We start from the raw sequence: 25,283 nt of genomic DNA, 5'->3' as shown, positions 1-25,283 counted from the left end.
ACTTGACTTGAAAGGCTGGTCTGGCTGCTCGAGATTCGAGCGTGGCCTTCCCCAGCCTGCCTGGCACTAGCTCTGGGCTGCTCTGCCCTGACCGCAGCCTGGGTACAGCCCTTCAGTTTCGTCGTGAGTAACCCATCAGCTGGAGTCCGCGCCTCTGTGAAAGGGCATTTTGTCTTTCAGGCAACACCAAATGACAATATAATTAGTGCTAGGGTGGGAAAAATCCAAATTGAAAAATGGATACCTGGTCATGGACTCTTCAGGTTTGAGGAGACAGCAGATGCGATATCTTTGTTTTTCTTAGTAATTGGAATAAATGTGAACAACTACAAGCAGTAGAATGCTTAATGATGAACTGATGCAGAAAGACAAAACTTAACAAAAACTGCCCTGGTGTTTCTCAGTTCACTGTTGAAGCATCTTGTGTTTCTTGGCTTTTCTATAATTGGTTTATATTATATTGTTTTTTAATTCATGTCAGGATCTTAGAACTTCCTCTTGGAGTTTTTGTATTCCTCATTGCAAACTTTCTGTTTCATTTTTAAGAAAATGAATTCGTATAGTTGGAGTACAGTTTTGTCATCTCCGACGTTGCTTTTAATCTTACCAATTGTGAGGTAAATAAATTATTGTGTACTTGGGGGGGAAAAAAACTGGCAGGAAAGCAGAATATGTTAAAGACTCTTGCTTTTCATTGCTAGTGAGATTTCCCAACTGGAGCGTCTCTGTTCTGTTTCGCCTCTGGCTAGCATCTGAAGATCAGTAATAAAGCTCTATGCAAATACTTTCATGTATTAAAAGAACAATATTTTGACACTCATTGACACAAGCAAAAAAAATACAACACTAAATTAGTGTTCAGGAAAACAATGAAGACATTGTTCATTCACATGAAATGAATGTGAAAAATCTTGTGTTATATTAACAGAAAAGGGTACTTCTCAGAGCTTAGCCTTTAGCGTTTGCCTCTGAGATGCTGCTTATGGTGTTGTATGGTAATAGAGAAGTTTCTTTGGGTTAACAGCCTTGAACAGTCATTGATACTTGTCAAACTACTGAAAATGTTTGTTACTGAAAAAAAAGCTCACTTGCCAGTGTTTGATAATTTCAGTTTCTCTATTTCTCTATAAAGATTTTTTTAATATTTTTGGATAGTTCAGAATTTTCAAATACTTCATAAGTTTAATATTTTGCAAATGTTAATTTGTCATTAACTTGCTTTTCTACCTTATCTTGATTTTATCTAGAATTGTATAGACTTAAGTTTTTTTTTAAATCTCCCTTGATCATCTGTTTACTTCTTAATCAAATTTGTGGACACACTCTTGATCTTTATTTTAAATCATGGGGAACAAAAGGGATTTTGTTGTTGTTTTTGTTGTTTAGTTTTCAGTAATGAAGACAGGCCCTTACTGAGAGGAAGGGATTTCCCTAAATTATTCTTTGTGTATCGATGTGTATTTTTGCTGCGTATGGCTGTGTATACATGCACATACTGTGTAATTTCTTTCCTCCCATAGCAATATGTTCATATATAACTGTGACAATCAATATTTTCTTAAATGTAACTGGCTTCCTTTTTCATTCATGTTGATTGCAGGCCAGCATCTAGGAAATCTTTAGGACCAGCTCGGGGCCAGGCAGGTCTCACACAACTCCAGTGCTTGATGCTGTCTTGCTATTTTAGACTTTGTATCTCTTCCTACAGATGTCTCTGAGACTCTGATTGGCCCAGAATATGCTAAGTCCCCCTATACAATAAGGGGGTTGGTAGGGCAGGAGGCACAGGGACAGATTACTGGTTCACCCCTTTGGCTAGAGCAGTGGGTAGGGACAGTCTTACTTATCAGATGGAGGGCTTAGAAAGGACCTATACCTGCTGGCTCCCAGGTACTACCTGGAGCCTGTGTCCCACAAGTCTTTCCTTAAATAAGATGCTGGATGGTAAAATCTTTTTCCTATATAAATATTGGAAGTCCCCAGGCCCAGCACAGTGTCTGCCTTGTCTGTCACTGTCTAGTGTATATCCATACTCTAGCATAGTGCCTGGTACCTGCCAGGCACTCCATAAATATTTACTGACTGCCTGGTTGGTCCCCAGGTTAGTGTATAGCAGTTCCTAGCCAGCTTTTGAATCAGAGTCTCTGCAGGAAAATGCACATGAGCATAATGCAGTAGAAAGAATAGAAGGTGAGTCGAGACTGTAGTCCCAGCTCTGGCACAAGTAGGTATGTGACTTTAGGCGAGCCACTTAATCTCTCTGGTTTCAGTTGCTTCATCTTTAGAATGAGTTGAACTAAATGAGAACATCTCTGAGGCCCCTTCCAGCTATAAAATTCTGTGGCTCTGACTAACAGACTTGGGATTTAATTTACCCCACCCTATATCCTTCCCTCCCCTTGCCATTTATGGGTGCAAGAATTTGGTCATGGAGATGAATTTGATTCTCCCAGGCACTAATAGCTCCCTCAAACTACGTAATCATTGTTGTCATCATCATCCTGGTGATAAATAGTAGTTCTTTAGCACTTCCTATGTCCCCGGCACAGTTCCAGGCACTTTACATATGTTAGCTAATTTAATCCTAAAATCAACCCCATGAGGTAGGAGTCTCATTTTACCAAAGCACCGGAAGATTAAGTAACTCCCCAGAAGTTGCCCATTAAGTAGCAGCCTGGAGTTGAAGCAGTGGTCTGATTCCAAGTCTGCCACTGCCCAAACTCTCAGTGTGGTTCCTAGAGTAGCTGCCCTGGCTTCCCCTTGGAACCTGTTACGAATGTATGCTCTCTGTTTCAATCCCAGGCCTGAATCGGAAACTCTGGGGCTTGAGAGGACCAGCAATCTGTGTTTTAACTTTCCAGATGATCCTAATGCCTGTTAAATTTGAGTACTCCTGCTTCCTTTCTTCAACACTACTTTTTACCAGACCTATAAATGCTCCTTAGGTGTTAACTCCCAGGTACCCCAGCTGGAGGGGGGAGTGTGATATGCCTGCCCATCTGTGGATGAATGAGGCAGGTACTCAAATGCCAGTGCCCGTGAACTAGGAGCTACTTGTACTGCTTTTGAAGTTTGCTTTCTTTCCTAGTTACCAGTGAAATAGCTATAGGAGTCAGGGGGTGGAAACAGTTACAAAGGAGGGAGGAGAGGGGCTTATTCCTCCAGTTGTGTGCTGGGGAAGGTGAGAAGGCATCTCCTGGCAGTGTCTCTGCAGGTTGAGCAGGTAGGATTAGGTATCGCATCACATAGTTGAGTTTCCCCTCCTTCCTTAAAATGAAGCAGCTTCTCTAGCCCTGCACTGTCCACTGGGGCAGCCACCAGCCTCCTGTGCTACACTCAGACTGTCACTCTTCTGAACTGAGATGTACTATTGAGTGCAAAATACACATTGAACTTCGAAGACTAAGTATTTAGTAAAGGTGTGTCAAGTTTCTCAATAGTGTATTATATTGAAAGAATAACATACTCAATATATTGGGTTAAATAAACCATTTAAATCCACTGCACCATTCTTTTTACTTTTTTCATGTGACTAATAGAAAATTTTAAATTACATATATGTGGCCCACTTTATATTTCTACTGGACAGTGCTATTGTACACTAACCTTATGAAGTTGTATCTGTTAGTACATGATATATGTATTATGGCACTGGGGATTGAACCCACGTATGTTCTATCCCTGAGCTACACCCCCAGCCATTTTTATTTTTTTATTTTGAGACAGGGTATCACTAAATTGCTGAGACTGACCTCGAACTTATGATCCTCCTGTCTCAACCTCCCAAGTTGCTGGGACTGGCTAGGTGAGCTACCACACCCAGCTTGTATATAGTTTTAATTTACTGGTAACCAAAATGGTCTACAAATAAACTATTAGAGCTAATAAATGAATTCAGCAAAGTGGCAGGCTATAAAATCAACACGCATAAATCAAAGGCATTCCTGTATATCAGCGACAAATCCTCTGAAATGGAAATAAGGACAACCACTCCATTCACAATATCCTCAAAAAAAAAAATAAAATACTTGGGAATCAACCTAACAAAAGAGGTGAAAGACGTATACAATGAAAACTACAGAACCCTAAAGAGAGAAATAGAAGAAGATCTTAGAAGATGGAAAAATATACCCTGTTCATGGATAGGACAGAACTAACATCATCAAAATGGCGATATTACCAAAAGTTCTCTAATATTTAATGCAATGCCAATCAAAATCCCAACGGCATTTCTTGTAGAAATAGAGAAAGCAATCATGAAATTCATATGGAAAAATAAAAGACCCAGAATAGCAAAAACAATGCTAAGCAGGAAGTGTGAATCAGGCGGTATAGCGATACCAGACTTCAAACTATACTACAGAGCAATAGTAACAAAAACAGCATGGTACTGGTACCAAAACAGGCGGGTGGACCAATGGTACAGAATAGAGGACACAGAAACCAATCCACAAAACTACAACTATCTTATATTTGATAAAGGGGCTAAAAGCATGCAATGGAGGAAGGATAGCATCTTCAACAAATGGTGCTGGGAAAACTGGAAATCCATATGCAACAAAATGAAACTGAATCCCTTTCTCTCGCCATGCACAAAAGTTAATTCAAAATGGATCAAGGAGCTTGATATCAAATCAGAGACACGCCGTCTGATAGAAGAAAAAGTTGGCTACGATCTACATACTGTGGGGTCGGGCTCCAAATTCCTCAATAGGACACCCATAGCACAAAAGTTAATAACTAGAATCAACAAATGGGACTTACTCAAACTAAAAAGTTTTTTCTCAGCAAAAGAAACAATAAGAGAGGTAAATAGGGAGCCTACACCCTGGGAACAAATCTTTACTCCTCACACTTCAGATAGAGCCCTAATATCCAGAGTATACAAAGAACTCAAAAAATTAGACAATAAGAGAACAAACAACCCAATCAACAAATGGGCCAAGGACCTGAACAGACACTTCTCAGAGGAGGACATACAATCAATCAACAAGTACATGAAAAAATGCTCACCATCTCTAGCAGTCAGAGAAATGCAAATCAAAACCACCCTAAGATACCATCTCACTCCAGTAAGATTGGCAGCCATTATGAAGTCAAACAACAACAAGTGCTGGAGAGGATGTGGGGAAAAGGGTACACTTGTACATTGCTGGTGGGAATGCAAATTGGTGCAGCCAATTTGGAAAGCAGTATGGAGATTTCTTGGAAAGCTGGGAATGGAACCACCATTTGACCCAGCTATTTCCCTTCTAGGTCTATTCCCTAAAGACCTAAAAAGAGCATGCTACAGGGACACTGCTACATCGATGTTCATAGCAGCACAATTTACAATAGCAAGACTGTGGAACCAACCTAGATGCCCTTCAATAGATGAATGGATAAAAAAATGTGGCATTTATACACAATGGAGTATTACTCTGCATTAAAAAATGACAAAATCATAGAATTTGCAGGGAAATGGAGGCATTAGAGCAGATTATGCTAAGTGAAGCTAGCCAAGCCCTAAAAAACAAATGCCAAATGTCTTCTTTGATATAAGGAGAGTAACTAAGAACAGAGTAGGGACGAAGAGCGTGAGAAGAAGATTAACATTAAACAGGGATGAGAGGTGGGAGGGAAAGGGAGAGAGAAGGGAAATTGCATGGAAATGGAAGGAGACCCTCAGGGTTGTACAAAATTTCATACAAGAGGAAATGAGGGGAAAGGGGAAAATAATACAAGGGGGAGAAATGAATGACAGTAGAGGGGGTAGAGAGAGAAGAGGGGAGGGGAGGGGAGGGGGGATAGTAGAGGATAGGAAAGGCAGCAGAACACAACAGACACTAGTATGGCAATATGTAAATCAATGGATGTGTAACTGATGTGATTCTGCAATTTGTATACGGGGTAAAAATGGGAGTTCATAACCCACTTGAATCAAAGTGTGAAATATGATATATCAAGAACTATGTAATGTTTTGAACAACCAACAATAAAAAATTAAAAAAAATAAATAAATAAAAATAATTTACTGGTAACAATGATTGCCAACACTGGAAAGAAGAGACCCACAGCAAGGCCTAGAGACCCACTATTCAAGGGCCTAGAACCATCCCAGAAGTTGAATTCCCAAGGTCAGAGTCAGAATCAGGTGGTCAGGACAGGCTTGCAGGATAAGAACCTGGCCAGGTCAGAGCTGGCCTCCTAGGAACAGGTTTAGGCAGCATTGCCAGGAACCAAGAGCACAGAGATGGACAATCAGGTGGTCATGAGTGTAAAGAAACTTCCTCCAGCATATCCAGGGCTTTTATATTGTTCCTGTTGAGCCAGGAACCAATTCTAGTATGGCTTACCTGGGTATTCGAGTGGGAGCAGGTAATTGGAAACACCTGGCTGAGGTAGGTGGCTGGGTGCGCTCCAGGAAACAATCAACCACTTTTGGGAAGTATGTTGTGACAGTAGTAATGTTTGAGCCAAGTTAAAATATTTGTCAAATTACAGTGACCTGAAAGCGTGCTTCCATATTCTAGGTGCCATACTGTGAATTATTTTCACCCTCATAGAAACCTATCATTGAGCATTGTTAAATACAGATGGACCTTTCCATAGAATCTGCAAGTCAAAGCAATAATGCTTATATTAAAGACAAATGTAGTAATCTTGCTGCTGTATTAAATCATTCCACTGACATTATAGTCTTTAGGAGATAGCCCTTTGTGGTAGACTCTTCCTAGAGATGGCTGAAACAATCCCACCCATCCTGCAGGTCTTTTGCAATGTGTTTTTACTGCTCCTCTTGTCATGGGGGAGACTCTATTTCCCCTTTGTTGAATTCAGACTCAACCCTGTGACCAGTAGTATGCATAGGAAGTGACCATGGTTGACTTCTAGGCCAGGTGTTTGTAAGGCCTTGCAGCTTCTGCTTGCCTTGTTGAGAGCTGACACCATGTAAAGAAGCTTGGACTAATTTAAAGAATGGTGAGACACCACGTGGGGTCTGGGGGAGGACGGCCATGTGGAAGAGAACTGAGGCAGCCAGGCCTGGGAGAGAGGCCCTCATGGTCTCACAGACCATCCGTACCCCCACAGCCATAGAGAGGCCCTCATGGTCTCACAGTACCCATCCGTACCCACCAGGAGCTAAGATAGGCCATGTATCCTGAGCCCTCCTGAACTCCTGACTCTAGAATCATGAGCAACAGAAAGATTGCGACAACTGTGTTTTGACATGGTTTATCAAGTCACAATAGAGAAGAGTATCAACCTTTCTTTGTGCATTTTTCATTAAGGCTCTTTCACACATGTACCCTGGGGGTGCATGTGATGGCATAACTCTTTATGTACTTGCTCAGTATACCACAGTGAAGCCCACTTTTATGTAATATTGTAATGAACCAATGAAATGAAAATGTATGTGTAAATAAGTAGAAGACTAGAAGAATAAGAGGATGGAGAAAGGGGAAGCGAGGCAGGGAAGGAAATTGTGTTTTTTGCATATATGAATATATCACAATGAACCCCACTATATGTATAATTATAATGCACTAATAAGATCAATTTTAAAAACCTCACAATATATTATGCCAAGCACTATATTCACTAAATTATACAGGTTTAATCCTTTAAGATATTGTCCTGTAAAAGTGAATGTATAGAGAAATATTGGTTTTAAAATATTGAACCGAGGGTATTGTCATTCAACACTCTTTCCTTGAAACTCTGTGAAATCAAGAAAAAGGATAAAATAGCAAAAAGGAAATTATATTTTCATTATAAAAATAAGATGTGCCATACTTGAATTCTAAGATATTAAGAATTTGAGACAGATGCTACAAATTTGTAGAAAAATAATGGAAGATGCTAAGAACTATTCATATAGCCTTTAAATTTTGCCCACAAAATACTGACATAGAAAAAGGCAGGGAATACCCTTATCAATACCTGCTGCTGCACTGCAGAGTGGCAAGAGAGTTGCTAAAGCCCAGTATTATTGTCTATGGCACAACCTTCTAGCAGAGGGACACTGCAGATCATGGGTCCTGGGTGAAGGTGGAGCAATTGCTAATTGCCAGATATTACTGCAGCAGTCCTGTGATTTATGGGCCATTCTGTAAGCCACACTACCCAGCAAAATGCTGAGAAACTTTGGCAGCCATGTCCTGGGCCAAGGTTGGAATGAGTTTGGTAAGAGTTCTTGGGAGCAGTCTACAGTGAAGCCACAAGTGGCCTCAGTGCACTTTCCTGTTCCTTCTGATAAAATTTTCAGCACAGCCAGCCTTGTTCAAGTGTAGTAATAATTAGGAAGGTGCCACCCAAGTATTTATACCTTATGGCAAAGAGGGTGAGGGAGTGAAGAGAGAACTGTAAGAAGAGAAGAAACATCATTGAAGCAGAGGAGCAACACCCATCAAGAGGCATTATTCAAAGAGGAATACATAGCCAAGGAAGTGGTGTATACCTGTAATCACTGCAGCTCAGGAGGAAGAGACAGGAGAATCACAAGTTCAAAGCCAACCTCAGCAACTCATCAAGGCCCTAAGCAACTCAGCGAGACCCTGTCTCTAAGTAAATTTTTTTTTTTTAAAGTTGGGGGTGGTGCTGGGGATGTGTCTCAGTGGTAAATCTCCCCTGGGTTGAATTCCTGGTACAAAAACAAAAACAAAATTTAAAGGGCTGGGATGTGCTCAGTAGTTTAAACCCCTGGGTTTAAACCTTAGTACCAAAACAACAGTAACAACAAAACACTTACATCCCTGAGCTCAGGTCATTATTCCATATAGACTCAAAGAAATTATAGCTAACAGGTTTTTGATAAGTTTACTTAGAGCCAAGGTGGGGAAATTACAGTCTATGGGCTTTGTAAATAGTGTTTTATTGGAGTCATTTGTTTCTATCCTGTCTATGACTGCTTTGTGCTGTATCATCAGAGCTGAATACTTAGGAGAGAACATGTGCCCATGAGCCCAGAATGTTTACTGTCTGACCCTTCAAGAAAAAAGGTTGATGTTCCCTGGATTAAATAAAATTATGTAAAGAGATATAAAGCAATCTGGTATTGATCAGGAATGATACAGAAGAGAAAAAGGAAATGATATTGTATTAGCTGCAAAATTTAAAATAAATGTTTTTGAAACAATCGTGTGAAAACAGCCTTGAGGAACTCACATAAAATAATATGAGGAAAAAAACATTAAAATGACTAGATAGGAGATGATAGATATAGAAGACACAACAACAGAGATACAACATATGCATAATTGGTGTGCCTGAAAAGAAATAGAACAAATAAAAGAGATAAATATACTCAGAGTTAAAAAAAAAAGTAACTAGATTATATTATACTAACTGTTCTGTTAACTAAAATAACTAGGATCTGCCTTCTGAAAGAGCAGATATCCCAGAAAAAAAAATTGTTTAGAATAATTAACATATAACTAGGAGCTTTTGAGTTTCATATTGTTTTCAGGAAAGAAAAAATGAAACCCAACTTTGGATTTTGGATTGGTATGGCTGGCTAGAATAAGGATAAAGGTCAGGGTCAGTTTTTATGTAGCCTCTTTCTTTCAGTATGTGTGATATCAATGTGGAATGATACACTAACAGCAAAAATACAAGCAGCAAGGGCTATATAGCTTTCTAAATTGTATTGTGGTTTTTTGATGCTTTTATTAATTTATCATCTATCAGCTTTGCCTATTCAGTAACTTTTTATCTTTAAAATGTCTGAAAGACCTTTAATGAAAGGAATCCACACGTCACAGTGTTTTTGTCCATGAAGAAAGCAAACAGATGGAGGGCTCCGTAAGTCCAGACTCTGATTCTGTGCTGTTTGATTTTATCAATGTCATTTTATTTGTTTTGATAAGATCATTTGATTCTTATTTCCCAAAAATGTCAGAGTAGAAGTACTCTCTCAGGCTGATCCTGAGACCCATCTACATGGGTCCCACCAAGTCTAAGGCCTGGCCTTCCACAATACCCCTTTGAGGTGCTGACCTAAACTATATATTGCAGGCCAACATCATGAAAATAGTGACTGGATACTGTTTAACAATGCAGTGTGTGTGAGTGGACACACTTGGCATCCTTTATCTGGAACTTTCATTTCCATGGGTTCAAATTCACTTTTTTGTTTGTTTGTTTGTGGTACCTAGGACCTTGTGCATGCTAGGCAAGCATTCCACCACTGAGCTATAACCCTAGACCCCATGATTTTTGTCAGAATTATTTCATAGACTTTCCCCTCTGAAAAAGAAAACATTTACATATACATATATGTGTATATATAGTTGTATTTTAAAATTTGTTTTTATGACAGAAGCATATAAAGCACGAAAGCACAAGGCTAAAAAAGCAGCAATCAAATACACATAGTTAAACATAACCTTGATTAACAAATCTTGTTATTCATGGATGCCAGCTCAGTTAATAAGTGTTTGTGGTTTGGATACTGAACTGCAGGTTAATGGCAAGGTAGAAGCAATTGTAGAATCTAGACTTTTAAGACAAACACACATCACACCCCAAAAGGCATGCATGGAATCAGGTGTAGTCAGTCGGCTGTGGTGATGTACTTTGGGTGTTCTCCTTCAGTGGTCCAGCTGTGAACAGCCACCAGAGCTGGCGACTTATCACCAGGGGCCTCCAGAGCCACTTCCACATTCATCATTTGAATCCTATGAATAGGAGAATGTGAGAAGGGCGTTTGTATTTTTAAGTTTTCACATTAAAGTTCTATTTTGATCTCTATTAGATTTGTAGAACAAAATGGATTAATTATGTAGTTACAAGAGAGCATGTGTACAAATCTAACTAACATTTGTATCTATCTCAACCTGGTCATCCAATGTCAATCGCATGGAGTCAGATTTCCCTTAATCCTCATGTGTCTTAAAAGTACAATGTGATTTGAAAACTGCATTGTTCATTTGCCATTGAGAGACATTTTTATGTTGAAGAATCTGAAGCTCTGGTACATTCCTTAACTGATTTGCTTCCCTCCCTGTGGGATGGATAAAAAGGCCTGGGATTTTTTTCATGCACACTGGTAATCAGGTCAGGACTAAAAGTAAATAAGTATCTGAGGAAGTGGATAAGTCAGTCACATCCTTAAAGGGCACCAAAAGAATGTGGGAAGACTCCGTCCTTTTCCTCCTTGATTCCTTGAGAGACAAAGAGAGAAGACTGACATCTAAAAGATGTAACCACAAAACCGCTTCTCCAGTCAGAAGCCAAAGCTGGGTGGCGATTTGGTCAGACTGTGGCCCGGCTATGTCATGGGTCATGTGGTCCAGCATGTGAACAGGAAGGTGAGAATGGGTGAACTTTTGCCTCAGTTGTGCCATCCATCAGAGAATAAATGGAGCAGATCAACGTATGCAGCTGTACACTGAGGCGAGTGGCCGAGTCCTCCTCACAAGGGGCCTTTGTCTCCTGAACATGATCTGGCATTATGATGGGGACACATTCACCCTCAGCTCTGTGGCAAATTACTAACCCATTATCACACCAGAACATAGGATCATTTATCTTCTAATCCAGAGTGTCACCTGTTCTTCATTTACCAGTCAATAACCATTAATTATGCTCAGTGGAAATTTAAACAAAGCCCTTTCCCTCTGTTAAAACCAGTAAACTATTCAGTAATAACAAATAAATCTGGAATTGTATATCCTTTCTCTTCCCATTCCCAGACTGGAGTCTGGTACAATATGAACCCCAGAGGAAATGCCTAGAAATTGATAGGTCAGAGGCCACAGATAGTCTGATGGAAAAGAAAAGGGCGGATTCTTGGCTCTTGCTCTTGTGCAACAGAGGCTCCTACTAATCTTCAGATTCCTGCCAGGGACTGGGTCCCACATTTAGAGTGATCCATCACTGATGGTACCCGTGTTTCCTCCTCTCATTTTTACCAAGCCCTTCTTTTGTTTCACATGACTAAAAACAAGATTTTTCTGTGACTACTCTACAACAAAGTGTTCCTAAGGAAATAAAATCAGTTGAGTAGTCCTGAAAGACCTATTTAAAATGTTATTTTTAGAATGGAAATTTGAGTCAAATACATTTAAATGAATTTACCCTTTTATATCTAATTCCTCAGAAAAATATTCAAACAGAAATTCTACCCAGAAGCATAATTTAATTTTTCCTGAAGTATTTAATTTTTCTTAATGTATTTTGATGAAAGCCAAAACAAGTTTGTATGTGCGTGCCTGTGTGTAGGTGTATGCCTGGGCACAGGTACATGCTTGTGCCTGGGTGGGAGAGGTGGGCAGGTTGACCTTGTTGGGAAGGGTGACCAAAGGGCACCAAAGGCCCAGGGAAGCCACTGTGCCATGTGCAGTTTGATCACAGGGAAACCCAATGAGGCAACAGGAACTTATTCCAGTGGCTAGACTTGGGACCCTGGTCCAGGATCTGGAAGGCCAAATTAGCATTTCCAGATGTGAGGAAAGAGCAAATACCAGGCTGTGGTGACTCCACATGCAGGCACAGACCTACAAGGAGCATCCAGCCCTCTGCCAGTGCCTGTGGACCTTGGTGCCTATTCCAGAGAGCACCTCTCTGTTTCTCCTCCTCTCAGCCCCCAGCACTTAACAGTGTACGTGGGCCACCAAGCCATGTCGACTACATCTGTTGCATGAACTGTCCCCTTAAAAAGGAAAGCTTATATTCTGTGCCTTTGCAAACTGATCAAGCCTTATCAAACATTAACATTAATTAATTAACATTCAAAAAGTGTTGTATCTAAGTTCATCAACTATGGTCTCTTAATGCAAAATGAAACTGCAAATATTTCATTAATGTGACCAAATCTGTCTATTCACCAAGATTATTTCTTTTGCTAGTTACTATATAGTAGATCACTCACTCAAAAGGAATTGATATTGTTCCATTAAGCATGCTGCATCTCCATATCATGGAAAATTGCACAAACTCTCATCTTCAAAGAACAGAAGTTTCATTTTAAATGATCTGATAATAGTCCAAAAACATGAAAATACCCGTAAGAAATAACTTCAAGTAAAATGGGAAATAAATTCATTTTGTTTTTAGAAGGTTGCTACAAATTTACAAATATGAATGAATAAAGAAGGATTAAACTTTTTTGGTAGCATTTTCCAAGAGAAATTAGGTTGGGTTATTTTAGCAACCTATTTTCTAAGCTTTTCCAACACCAGATAGGGAGACACCAATCAAAATGGTATTCACTAAATGTTAGAACAAGAGTTCAATGCACATATCACTGGGGACTATGTTGGAAGAAGCACATATTCTTTTTTTATAATTTTTAAAATTTGTTTTAATTAGTTATACATGACAGTAGAATTCATTTATGCACTTTGATATATCATACATAGATGGGATATAATTTCTCATTTTTCTGAGTGTACATGTTGCAGAATCATATTGGTCATGCAATCACATACATACATACAGTAATAATGTCTGTTTTATTCAACTATCTTTCCTGTCCCCACATCCCTTCCACTCCCCTCCTATCACTTCCCTCTACCTAATCTAAGGTAATGCTATTCTTCCCTAGTGCCCCCTGACTTATTGTGAATTAGCATCCGCATATTAGAGAAAACATTCAGCCTTTGGTTTTGTGGGATTGACTTATTTCACTTAGCATGATGTTCTCCAACTCCAACCATTTACTGGCAAATGCCATAATTTTACTCTTTAAAGTTGAGTAATATTCCATTGAGTATATATACCACATTCTCTTTATTCATTCATCTACTGAGGGATACCTATGTTGGTTCCATAGTCTAGCAATTCTGAATTAAGCTGCTATAAACATTGATGTGGCTGCATCACTATAGTATGTTGATTTTAAGCCCTTTGGGTATAAACCAAGGTGGGATGGCTGGGTCAAATGGTGGCTCCATTCCCAGTTTTCTGAGGAATCTCCATACTACTTTCCATATTGGCTGCACCAATTTGCAGTCCCATCAGCAATGTATGAGTGTACCTTTTTTACCACATCCTCGCCAATATTGATTGTTGCCTGTATTCTTGATGATTGCCATTCTGACAGGAGTGATATGAAATCTTAGAGTAGTTTTGATTTGCATTTTTTCTAATTGCTAGAGATGTTGAACACTTTTTCATATATTTGTTGATCAATTGTATTTCTTCTTCTGTGAAGTGTCTGTTCAGTTCCTTAGCCCATTTATTGATTGGGTTATTTGTTTTTGTGGGGTTTTTGTTGTTGTTGCTGTTGTTGTTTTGGTGTTAAGTTTTTTAAGTTCTTTATATATCCTAGAGATTAATGCTTTAATGGAGGTGGATGTGGTAAAAATTTTCTCCCAATCTGTAGGCTCTCTTCTCACTTTATTAATTGTTTCTTTTCCTGAGAAAAAGCTTTTTAATTTGAATCCATTTATTGATTCTTGATGTGACTTCTTGCACTTTAGGAGTCTTGTTAAGGAAGTCAGATCCTAGGTCAACGTGGTGAAGATTTGGGCCTATTTTTTCTTCTATGAGGCACAGGGTCTCTGTTCTAGTGCCTAAGTCTTTGATCCACTTTGAGTTGATTTTTGTGCAGGGTAAGAGATAGAGGTTTGATTTCATTTTGCTACATACATAAGATGAGTTTGGAAGGGTTCCCTTCTTTTCTGTTTCATGGAATACTTTGAGGAGTAGTGGTGTTAATTCTTCTTTGAAAGTCTTGTAGAACTAAGCTGAGAATCTACCTGGTCCTGGGCTTTTCTTGGTTGGTAGGCTTTTGATGGTATTTTCTATTTCGTTACCTGAAATTGATCTATTTAAATCATTTCTGACCTCCTCATTCTGTTTAAGCAGATCATATGTCTGTTGAAATCTGTTGATGTCTTCAATATTTTCTATTTTATTAGAGTATAAATTTTCAAAATAGGTTCTAATTATCTTCTGTATTTCAGATGTGTCCATTGTGATATTTCCTTCTTCATCTTGTATTTTAATAATTTGAGTTTTCTTTCTTTTTCTCTTCATTAACATGGCCAGGGGTTTATCTATTTTATTTTATTTTTTCAAAGAACCAACTTTTGTTTTGCCAGTTTTTTCTTGTGTTTCAATTTCATTGATTTCAGCTCTGATTTTAATTATTTCCTGTCTTCTGCTTTTGGTGTTGATTTGTTCTTCTTTTTCTAGGGCTTTGAGATGTAGTGTTAAGTCATTTATTTGTTGACTTTTTATTCTTTTAATAAATGCACTCAATGCAATAAACTTTCCTCTTAGTACTGCCTTCATTGTGTCCCAGAGATTTTGATATTTTCTATCAGTGTTTTTATTTGCCTCTAAGAATTTTTTTTATTTCATTCCCTTTTCTTTAGTTGGGCACAATACCTTTATTCTGTTTATTATTTTTATGTGGTGCTGAGGATCGAACCCAGGGCCTCACACATGCTAGACGAGCGCTCAACCGCTGAGCTACAACCCCAGCCCCATTCATCATTCAACTGTGTATTATGTAGTCTCCATTTGTCACAGTAGCTTTCTATTTTTTATCTAACATTGATTTCTAATTTCATTCCATTGTGGTGGCCTATGACAGTTGCCACCAATCAGTATCTCAGAATGCTACTGTATTTTTGCCCAACCAGATTCTTTGTTCCTCTAAGAAATTATACCTCAATAATACCTTCATATTGATCACAGTGTGGAAATTGAGCACCTGACTATGAACCTGAACCCCCTTATTCTGGTTTTTGTTGCTTGTCAGACAACTTTTTAAAACAGTAGTATTCTCTATTGTTGATTGTTTCTTCATTAATGGTCCTTGTTTATATTGCTTTTTTGATGGCTAAATTTTCAAAATTTATTGTTAAGAAATGAGTCTCTATTTTTGATGATTTAATGGATTTGGTTTATAATCTGGGTTTAAATACTTTTTCTTGTCTGCCCTTTCTGACATGCAAGAAAATTAGACAAGGCTTTTGGAACTGTTTCTTCATACACATACTATAAAAAAGGTTATTTTCACAGATATTATTAGATATCATGTTCCTTTAAGTTGAGTTCAAAGAACTGCTACATGAAAATCTTCTACAATGTTTAAGATTAAAGATTCCTTCTGAGTCCATGCCTCTGTGACTAGACCCAGGCATTCATACCAAGATGTTCCCCAAATATTTCTGATGCGCATTAAATTGTAAGAACAATCATTGTAGTGGTTAGACTATTGTAGTAAATTTGCACTCCTTTTCTAACTGCACAAGACCATATCTGATTATATGCATTTGACAACATTGTATTCCCAAAGTGGCCATTGAGTATGACCTTCAGGTGAACTTGCCTCTCTCTCTCTAGGCTATGTGGCTGATGTTGCAGAACGATGAGCCAGAAGACTTTGTCATAGCGACTGGAGAGGTCCATAGTGTCCGTGAATTTGTCGAGAAATCATTTTTGCACATTGGAAAAACCATTGTGTAAGTACACCTGAGGTTGATTGCTGCTTGTTCAGAGACATTTTCTGGTAGGTGTGCACACAAGTCTGCTCTTCACTGTGGTTTTGTTTTCTTATCTTCCCTTTCACTCTCATAAAATCAGAACAGAAGGTTTCTATGTAGGGCATTGCATGCAACCCCATTTACATTGAATGTCAGCTGCTTGTCAGCATTTAAACCTAGTCTTTTCCTAATTTCTTTTATCTCTCTTATTTTTAAATGTTTTTAATTTTTAATTTTAATTTTATTTTTAAAATTTTTTATTACAGTGTAAATACCCTCTTTTAATATGATTCTACTGGGTCTAATTGTACTCTTTCTAGACCAATGTGTTAATAATTCCCCACATTTTACTACTTCCATCATATACTTTTTAAATTTGAAACCATCAAAAGCTTACAGAAAGGCTTCAAATACATTATAGTCTCCTTTTCTCTAAACCATTGAGGGTAAGTTGTGATCTGGTGCCCCATGATCCTGAACTGGTATGTGCATTTCCTAAAACAAGGTATTCTTCTGCATAAACACAATACAACCATCAAACTCAGGAAATTCACAGTGATGAATTACTCCCATCTAATCATCAGATCACATTTGAGTTTTGGCAGTTTGGCTGATGCTCTACTTTATACCAAACCAATTCAGTTTATAATCATGTACTACATCTACATATTACATTATACAAATGTTTAAGTCATATTTTATTAGTTGAATATTTGAAAGATGTGTGGGAAATCATTACAGATGAAATTTTTATTTTTAATGATTTTTTAATTGTGGTAAAATATAGGTAACACAGAATTCATCATTTTAATCATTTTGTTGCATTACAACCCTTATTACACATATAGAGCACAATTTTTGTATCTCTGTATATAAAGTATGTTCATGTCAATTTATGACATTATACATGTACTTTTTTGCATTACAATTCTTAATACACATATATACCACAATTTTTCATATCTCTGTCATTTTAATCATTTTTGAATATACAGTTTAGTGGTATTAATTACCTTTACATTGTTGTTTAACCATCACCACTATCCATTTTCAGAATTATTTCATCATCCTAAAAAGAGAAATTTGATAACCATTAAATAGTAATTCCTCTTTCCCTAGTTCTGATAACCTCTGTTCTACTTTCTATCTCTATGAATTTGTCTATTCTAGGTACCTCATATGAGTGGAACCAACAGTAGTTGTCCTTTTATGACTGTCTTATTTCACTTAGCATAATGTCTTCAAAGTTCATACACACTGTAACATTTAACATCTTTTTAAAGACTGAATAATATTATTTTGTGTGTATACCCCATTTTATTGGTTCATTCATCTGTTAGTGGATACTTTTGGCTTCTGTGAAAAATGCTGCTGTGAATATGTGTTCATGAATATCTATTTGAGTCTCTGCTTTTGATTCTTTTGGATCTGGGTTTAGGAGTAGAATTTCTGAGTCATATGGTAATTCTGTGTTTAAGTTTTTGAGGAACCACTAAACTATTTTCTAAGATTCATTTTTGAACCATAAGAAAGGATTTCCACTTCTAGCTATAATGGAATAAAAGAAACTAGATTTAGCCTTTTATCTTTAAAAACCTAGGAAACTAGACAAAATACATGAAATAATTGTTTTAGATACTGGATGGCAAGCCGTATGGGATTGAGATCTCTGATAGAAAAGAAATGAATTAGAGGAGCTCTGTAATCACACTGTCCTGCTTTCTGTCTGGGAGTACAAGGAGCAAGCAAGGAGAACCCCAAGCTTAGAACAACTGTCCTGCTGAATTGAGGAGGCAGATATCATAATTCATAGTCAGAGTGACCTGGACTTTATAGGACAGAATTCTAGAGAGAGGGGATCTATATGGAACAGAGCTCCAGAAATCTACATAGAGGTCCTCTTACGTCTTCACTTAATAATAATAAGAGCCATGTGTGTAAGAAATGCCGCAAGAATTAAGACACAGAACTACCTGGGAAGCGGAAGGTGAATGTTTCTTCCAGTTCATCCAAGACTAGAAGGCTTTGAAGACTCAGCCATACATGATGGGGCAACCTGTGGATCCTTCAGAGAGTACAGTGCAAATTCCAGAAGGGCTCTGCCTCAGCAATAAGCTGTTCCGTAGAGCAAAGTCTACTCTAGACTTAGGCTAACCAGGTTTAAATACAGCTCTAAAAAGGATGGAACTGGACACAAATAACCTAGCTTCCTGCCATTACAAAGCCCCACATTCTTTACAGGAAAACAGTAAATCTTGACACTCAACTACACAGAATTCATTATGTTCAGCTTTCGATCAAAACTTAGTAGTCATGTCAAGAAGGAAAACATGACCTATAGCCAGGATAAAAATCAAGCAATAAAAACAGACTAAGGATTAATAAAGGTATTGGTATGAACACACAAAGATGTTTAAATAACTATTATAATGATGTTCAGGTTTTCTAAGAAAGACAGGAGCACATTGCAGACAGAGTGGTAAATAGCAAAACTTTAAAAAAAAAACCATTGGAACTTCTAGAGATAAAAAACTAAATATCTGAAATCTTAAAAATTCATTGTTGGCATTAAGAGCAGATTAGAGGGCTGGGATTGTGGCTCAGTGGCAGAGCACTTGCCTTGCAAGAATGAGGCACTGGGTTCGATCCTCAATAACACATAAAAATAAATAAATAAAACAAAGGTATTGTGTCGATCTACAACTAAAAAATTTTTTTTAAAAAAAGAGCATATTAGATACTACAGAAAATGACAGTGTGTACGGAGACATAATAATAGAAATGATCCAAGAGAAAGCACAGAAGGAAAAAAGACTAGTGGGAGAAAAAAGAGAGAATAGTTTCAGGAACTTGGGGACAATTATTAAGCAACCTGACATGCCATGGAAGTCCAAGGGAGAAAAAGGGGGAGAACCACAGAAAAAGAATTAAATAATGACCATTCCCCCAAATTTCATGAAAACAATAAAACCACAGATCCAAGAGGCATAATAAACCCCAAGAAGAATAAGCACAAAGAAAGTCACACTTCATATTCAAAATACCAAAAATAAATGCTAGGGCTGGGTTGTAGCTCAGTGGTAGAGCGCTTGCTTGGCGTGTGTGAGGCACTGGGTTTGATTCTCAACCACAAGCAAATAAAAAATAAAGGACCAATCGACAACTAAAAAATATAAAATAATTAAATAAATAAATACTAAAGAGAAAATCTTAAGATAGCTAAAGAAGAAAGATAGCTACTTACAAAAGAACAAATAGGAAAAAAAAAGACCCCCTTTCCCCCCCAAAAAATATGCAAGGCAGAATACAATAGGTTTAAGCTGCTAACAAAAACCTAGAACCTAGAATCCTATGCCTAGGTAAAATATTTTTTAAACAGTCATTAATTCAAGATTTCCTTTTTCAAATAGAAGTTGAGAAGATTCATTGCCAGCAAACATTGAGGCAAAAGAAAAATGATACTAATTTGAAACCTGGATCTATAAAGAAATGAACAGCAAAATAAATAGTAAATATGTGGGAAAAATATTAATGCCCCTATTCCTAAATATCTTTTAAAATGATGTTTAAATTCAAAATAATTTACCATGGGGTTTCTAATACTGTGTGTGTGTGTGTGTGTGTGTGTGTGTGTGTGTGTTGTGTAACAACAGTAGCACAGAGTTGCAGGGGGGAGATGGAAATATTTAAATATTACATTGTTATAAGGGTTTTACATTAAAGGTGAACTGGTATAAATTGTTTGAAGATAGATTACAGTAAGTTAAAGTTCATACTATAAATTCTATAGCTTCACTAAAACAAAACAAAACAAAGACCAACAACAAGCCAATAATGGAGTTAGTTGCAATTCTAAATACTTAACCAAAAGAGAGCAGGAAAAGAGAAAATGAGAACAAATAGCAGATTGAACAAATAGAAATGGTACTATATTGGTAATTATGTCAATTGTAAGTTATTTAAATACTCCAGTTAAAAGGGAGATATTGTCAGACTTGAAAAGCAAAGTCCTATTTACAAGAGACTCTTTTAAATAAAAACACAGATTTAAAGTAATAAGATAAAAAATTACAGTATACAAACACTAATCATAAGAAATCCGAAAGAGTTATATTGTATGAGAAAAATTAGACTTCACAATTTACAATGAATAAAAAGAGTGATTTCACAATGTTAAGGGATCAATTCATGATGAAGATACAGCAGTTTAAAATACACACATTTATACCTACTTTAAAATACTGATAGAACTGAGAGAGACAAACTTTGTGCTTGCATATTTTTACATTCCTTTCTCTATAACTAACAAACAAGTAGACAAAAAAGGACATAGAAGACATGAACAACATAATACACTGCTTGACCTAATTAGTGTTATAAAATATATCATCCATTAACCAAAACAGCAGCATTTACATTCTTTTTAAGAGTACCTGCAACAGGCACCCAAAGCAGACCATATTCTGTGCCATGAAAGTAGTCTCCATAAATCTTAAAGAATTGAAATTATGCTTTCTGACCAAAATGAAATTAATTTAGAATTAAAAAACAGAAAAATATTTAAAAATCCACAAACTTCTAATTCACAGGTCAAAGTGGATATCTCAAGAAAAATTAGAAAATATTTTGAACTGAATGAAAGTAAGAGCAGAAAATTAAAATTTATAGGATACAGCTAACACAATGCTTAAAGAGTAGTTTATGCCTTTGTATATTAATATTGAAAAAAAAGGAAAGCTCCTTGAACAGCTGCCTTGTTTTCTACTTGCTAGGGAAAAAAAGAGTAAATTAAACCAAAGCATTCAGAAGGAAGGATATTTCTATTATAAAGTAAAAATGGAGATTGATGAAATAGAAAAACAAAAACACTACAGAAAAAGTAAATGTATCCAAAACTTGGATAGATCTCTGTCCATATTGATGAGGAGAAAAAGAAAAGAAAAAAATTATAAATAGTAGAAATAAAAGAGTCATCACTACATCTCCTACAGACATTAATAGACTAATAAGGGAATGTTATGAAGAATTTTTTTGCCAATTTGTCAAATTAAAGGAAATGGTGTTGTTTTATAAAAGACACAAGTTGCCAAAACTGACTCAAGAACAAATAGAAATCTTAATAATTCTATATCTGTTAAAGAAACTGATTTTCACTGGTGAATTTTAGCAAGAATTTAAGAAAGAAAGTAATAATCTTGCTTTATTTATTTTGAAGAATGAACACTTTCCAACTCATTTTACAGGGACAGCATTACCCTGGTACTAAGAATAAAAACATTGTAAAGAAAGAAATCTATATAGACTAGTATTCCACATAATCTTAGAAACAAAAAATTACTAATAAAATATAAGCAAGTTGAATCTCAAAATATATAATGTTCACACACTGTGATAAAGTGGAATTTATCCAAAGAAGGCAAGGTTGGTTTAACATATGAAAATGAATGTAATTCACCATATTAAGTATACAAAGGAGCCAAATATTGTGACATACACCTGTAATCCCACCTGCTTGGAAGGCTGAGGCAATATGTTTTCAAGTTCAAGGCTAGCCTGGGCAAAAAAGAGAGAAATGTGACTTTTTTAAAAAACACATGCAGAAAAAGCACTTGAAAAACTCAATGACTATTTATTATAAATAATAAAAAAGAATTCAACAAGGTAGAAATTGAAAGGAAATTTCCTTAAGCTGTTAAATGGCATCTAAGAAAAACACAGTTATCATACTTGATGATGACAGACTGAATACTTTTCTCCTAAAGTAAGGGCCAAAGCAACTTTGGCCCTAGAAATCATTTTTAACTTTGTCTTGGAAATCCTATTCAAAAGGAAATTAAAGGAAGAATATTTACCTTTATTCACAGGTAACATGATTACAAACATAGAAAACCTAAGTAATCTACAAAAACAACAACTAGAGCTAAGCAGGTGTATCTATCAGTGCAAACTCTATACATAAAATCAGTTGTAGTTCTGTGTACTACCAATAAACAATTGAAAATTGAAATGAAAAATACCTTTTTAGTTTAAGTAAGTCCCATTTGTTTATTCTTGTATTTAACTCTTGGGCTATGGGCGTCCTATTAAGGAATTTGGAGCCCGACCCCACAATATGTAGATCGGAGCCAACTTTTTCTTCTATCAGGTGCAGAGTCTCTGATTTGATATCTAGCTCCTTGATCCATTTTGAATTAACTTTTGTGCATGGCGAGAGAAAGGGATTCAGCTTCATTTTGTTGCATATGGATTTCCGGTTTTCCCAGCACCATTTGTTGAAGATGCTATCCTTTCTCCATTGCATTCTTTTAGCGCCTTTATCAAATATAAGAAAGTTGTAATTTTGTGGATTGGTCTCTGTGTCCTCTATTCTGTACCATTGGTCCACCTGCCTGTTTTGGTACCAGTACCATGCTGTTTTTGTTACTATTGCTCTGTAGTACAGTTTGAAATCTGGTATCGCTATACCTCCCGATTCACACTTCCTGCTTAGAATTGCTTTTGCTATTCTGGGTCTTTTGTTTTTCCATATGAATTTCATGATAGCTTTATCTGTTTCTACCAGAAATGCCGTTGGGATTTTGATTGGCATTGCGTTGAACCTGTAGAGAACTTTGGGTAATATCGCCATTTTGATGATGTTGGTTCTGCCTATCCATGAACAGGGTGCATTTTTCCATCTTCTAAAAAGTTTTTTCTCAGCAAGAGAAACAATAAGAGAGGTAAATAGGGAACCTACATCCTGGGAACAAATTTTTACTCCTCACACTTCAGATAGAGCCCTAATATCCAGAGTATACAAAGAACTCAAAAAATTAGACAATAAGATAACAAACAACCCAATCAACAAATGGGCCAAGGACCTGAACAGACACTTCTCAGAGGAGGACATACAATCAATCAATAAGTACATGAAAAAATGCTCACCATCTCTAGCAGTCAGAGAAATGCAAATCAAAACCACCCTAAGATACCATCTCACTCCAGTAAGATTGGCAGCCATTATGAAGTCAAGCAACAATAAGTGCTGGCGAGGATGTGGGGAAAAGGGTACACTTGTACATTGCTGGTGGAACTGCAAACTGGTGCGGCCAATATGGAAAGCAGTATGGAGATTTCTAGGAAAGCTGGGAATGGAACCACCATTTGACCCAGCTATCGCCCTTCTCGGTCTATTCCCTGAGGACCTTAAAAGAGCATACTATAGGGATACTGCCACATCAATGATCATAGCAGCACAATTCACCATAGCTAGACTTTGGAATCAACCTAGATGCCCTTCAATAGATGAATGGATTAAAAAACTGTGGCATTTATACACAATGGAGTATTACGCAGCACTAAAAAATGACAAAATCATGGATTTTGCAGGGAAATGGATGGCATTAGAGCAGATTATGCTAAGTGAAGCTAGCCAATCCTTAAAAAACAAATGCCAAATGTCTTCTTTGATATAAAGAGAGCAACTAAGATCAGAACAGGGAAGAAGAGCATGAGGAAAAGATTAACATTAAACAGAGATGAGTGGAGGGAGAGAAAGGGAGAGAGAAGGGAAACTATGGAAATGGAAGGAGACCCTCATTGTTACACAAAATTACATATAAGAGTTTGTGAGGGGAAAGGGGAAAAAAAACAAGGGAGAGAATTAAACAACAGCAGATGGGATAGAGAGGGAAGATGAGAGGGAAGGGGAGGGGGGATAGTAGGGGATAGGAAAGGTAGCAGAATACAACAGTCATTAATATGGTATTATGTAAAAATGTGGATGTGTAACCGATGTGATTCTGCAACTTGTATTTGGGGTAAAAAATGGGAGTTCATAACCCACTTGAATCAAATGTATGGAAGAGCTTTGTAATGTTTTGAACAACCAATAAAAAAAATTTAAAAAAAAAGAAATGAAAAATACCTCATATCGTAGAATCAGAAAAACATGAAATTCTCAGAGATGAATTTAATAAAATATATGAAAGATTCATACACTAAAATCTAGAAGATATTGACCTAGCCCTAAATAAAGGGGAAATACACCATATTCTTGGACTGAAGGACATATGTTAATAAGATGTTGATTTTCTTCAAACTGATCTATAGATTGAGTATAATTCTAATCAAGATCACACTTTTTTTTTAATAGAGATTGACAAAATTTGTGCAGAAATGCAGAGGATTTAGAGTTTCTGGAAAAAAAAGGTGGAGAATGTTTACTGCCTCATTTAACATTTTTAAAATTTAAACATGGTATTGACATAAGGTTAGACATAAAGATAAATAGAAAAGAATAAAACTTTTCAGAAATGAACCCAAACTTATATGGGCAACTGAATTTCCACAAAGATAATTCAGTTGGAAAAGACTAGTCTTTTCAACAAATGATACTGGCACACTAAATAATGATGTGGGTTGGGGAGTGAAATTCAGCAGATACCTCATACTGCACACACACACACAAAAATGGATTATAGATTTAAATGTAAGGGCTAAAATTAACATACTGCTAGATAAAAATTAGAATAGCTTTGCAACTTTGGGGTAGTCAAAGATTTTCTAGATTGTTGTTATTAAATTTTTACATAAATATAGTTTCCTCATCTATGGCTTATCTTTTCAGGTTCTTAACAGTGCTTTACAAATAGTAAATATTTTAAATTTTTATGTAGTTCATCTCTTTGTAATCATACAGTTTATTACTTTTTAGTTTCTTGTGTTGTATGTGTTTTCAATATATATATAGGTCAGTTTGAAAGAAAAAAGGCAAGGATTTCTTAGGACACCAAAAGCAAGAAACATTTTTTTTTTTTTAAAGAGGGGGGGAGAGAGAGAGAGAGAGAGAGAGAGAGAGAGAGAGAGAGAGAGAGAGATTTT

The 25,283-nt window shown here is 36.8% G+C and overlaps 1 protein-coding gene across 1 annotated transcript in view; it reads left to right on the top strand.

Moving 5' to 3' along the window:
* Gmds (GDP-mannose 4,6-dehydratase) overlaps window positions 1-25,283 on the top strand; it is a 624,102-nt gene that overhangs the window by 480,802 nt on the left and 118,017 nt on the right. Inside the window, exon 9 of the mRNA XM_048800496.1 lies at window positions 16,282-16,400. Within this exon, the coding sequence (XP_048656453.1) occupies window positions 16,282-16,400 (119 nt within the window). The remainder of the gene's footprint in view (window positions 1-16,281; window positions 16,401-25,283) is intronic.

This window comes from Marmota marmota, unplaced genomic scaffold (genome assembly GCF_001458135.2).
Source record: "Marmota marmota marmota unplaced genomic scaffold, marMar, whole genome shotgun sequence".
In the NCBI taxonomy this organism is placed as follows: Eukaryota; Metazoa; Chordata; class Mammalia; order Rodentia; family Sciuridae; genus Marmota; species Marmota marmota.
Note: the sequence above shows the minus strand (reverse complement) of the source record. Positions and strands in the feature narration are given on the sequence as shown.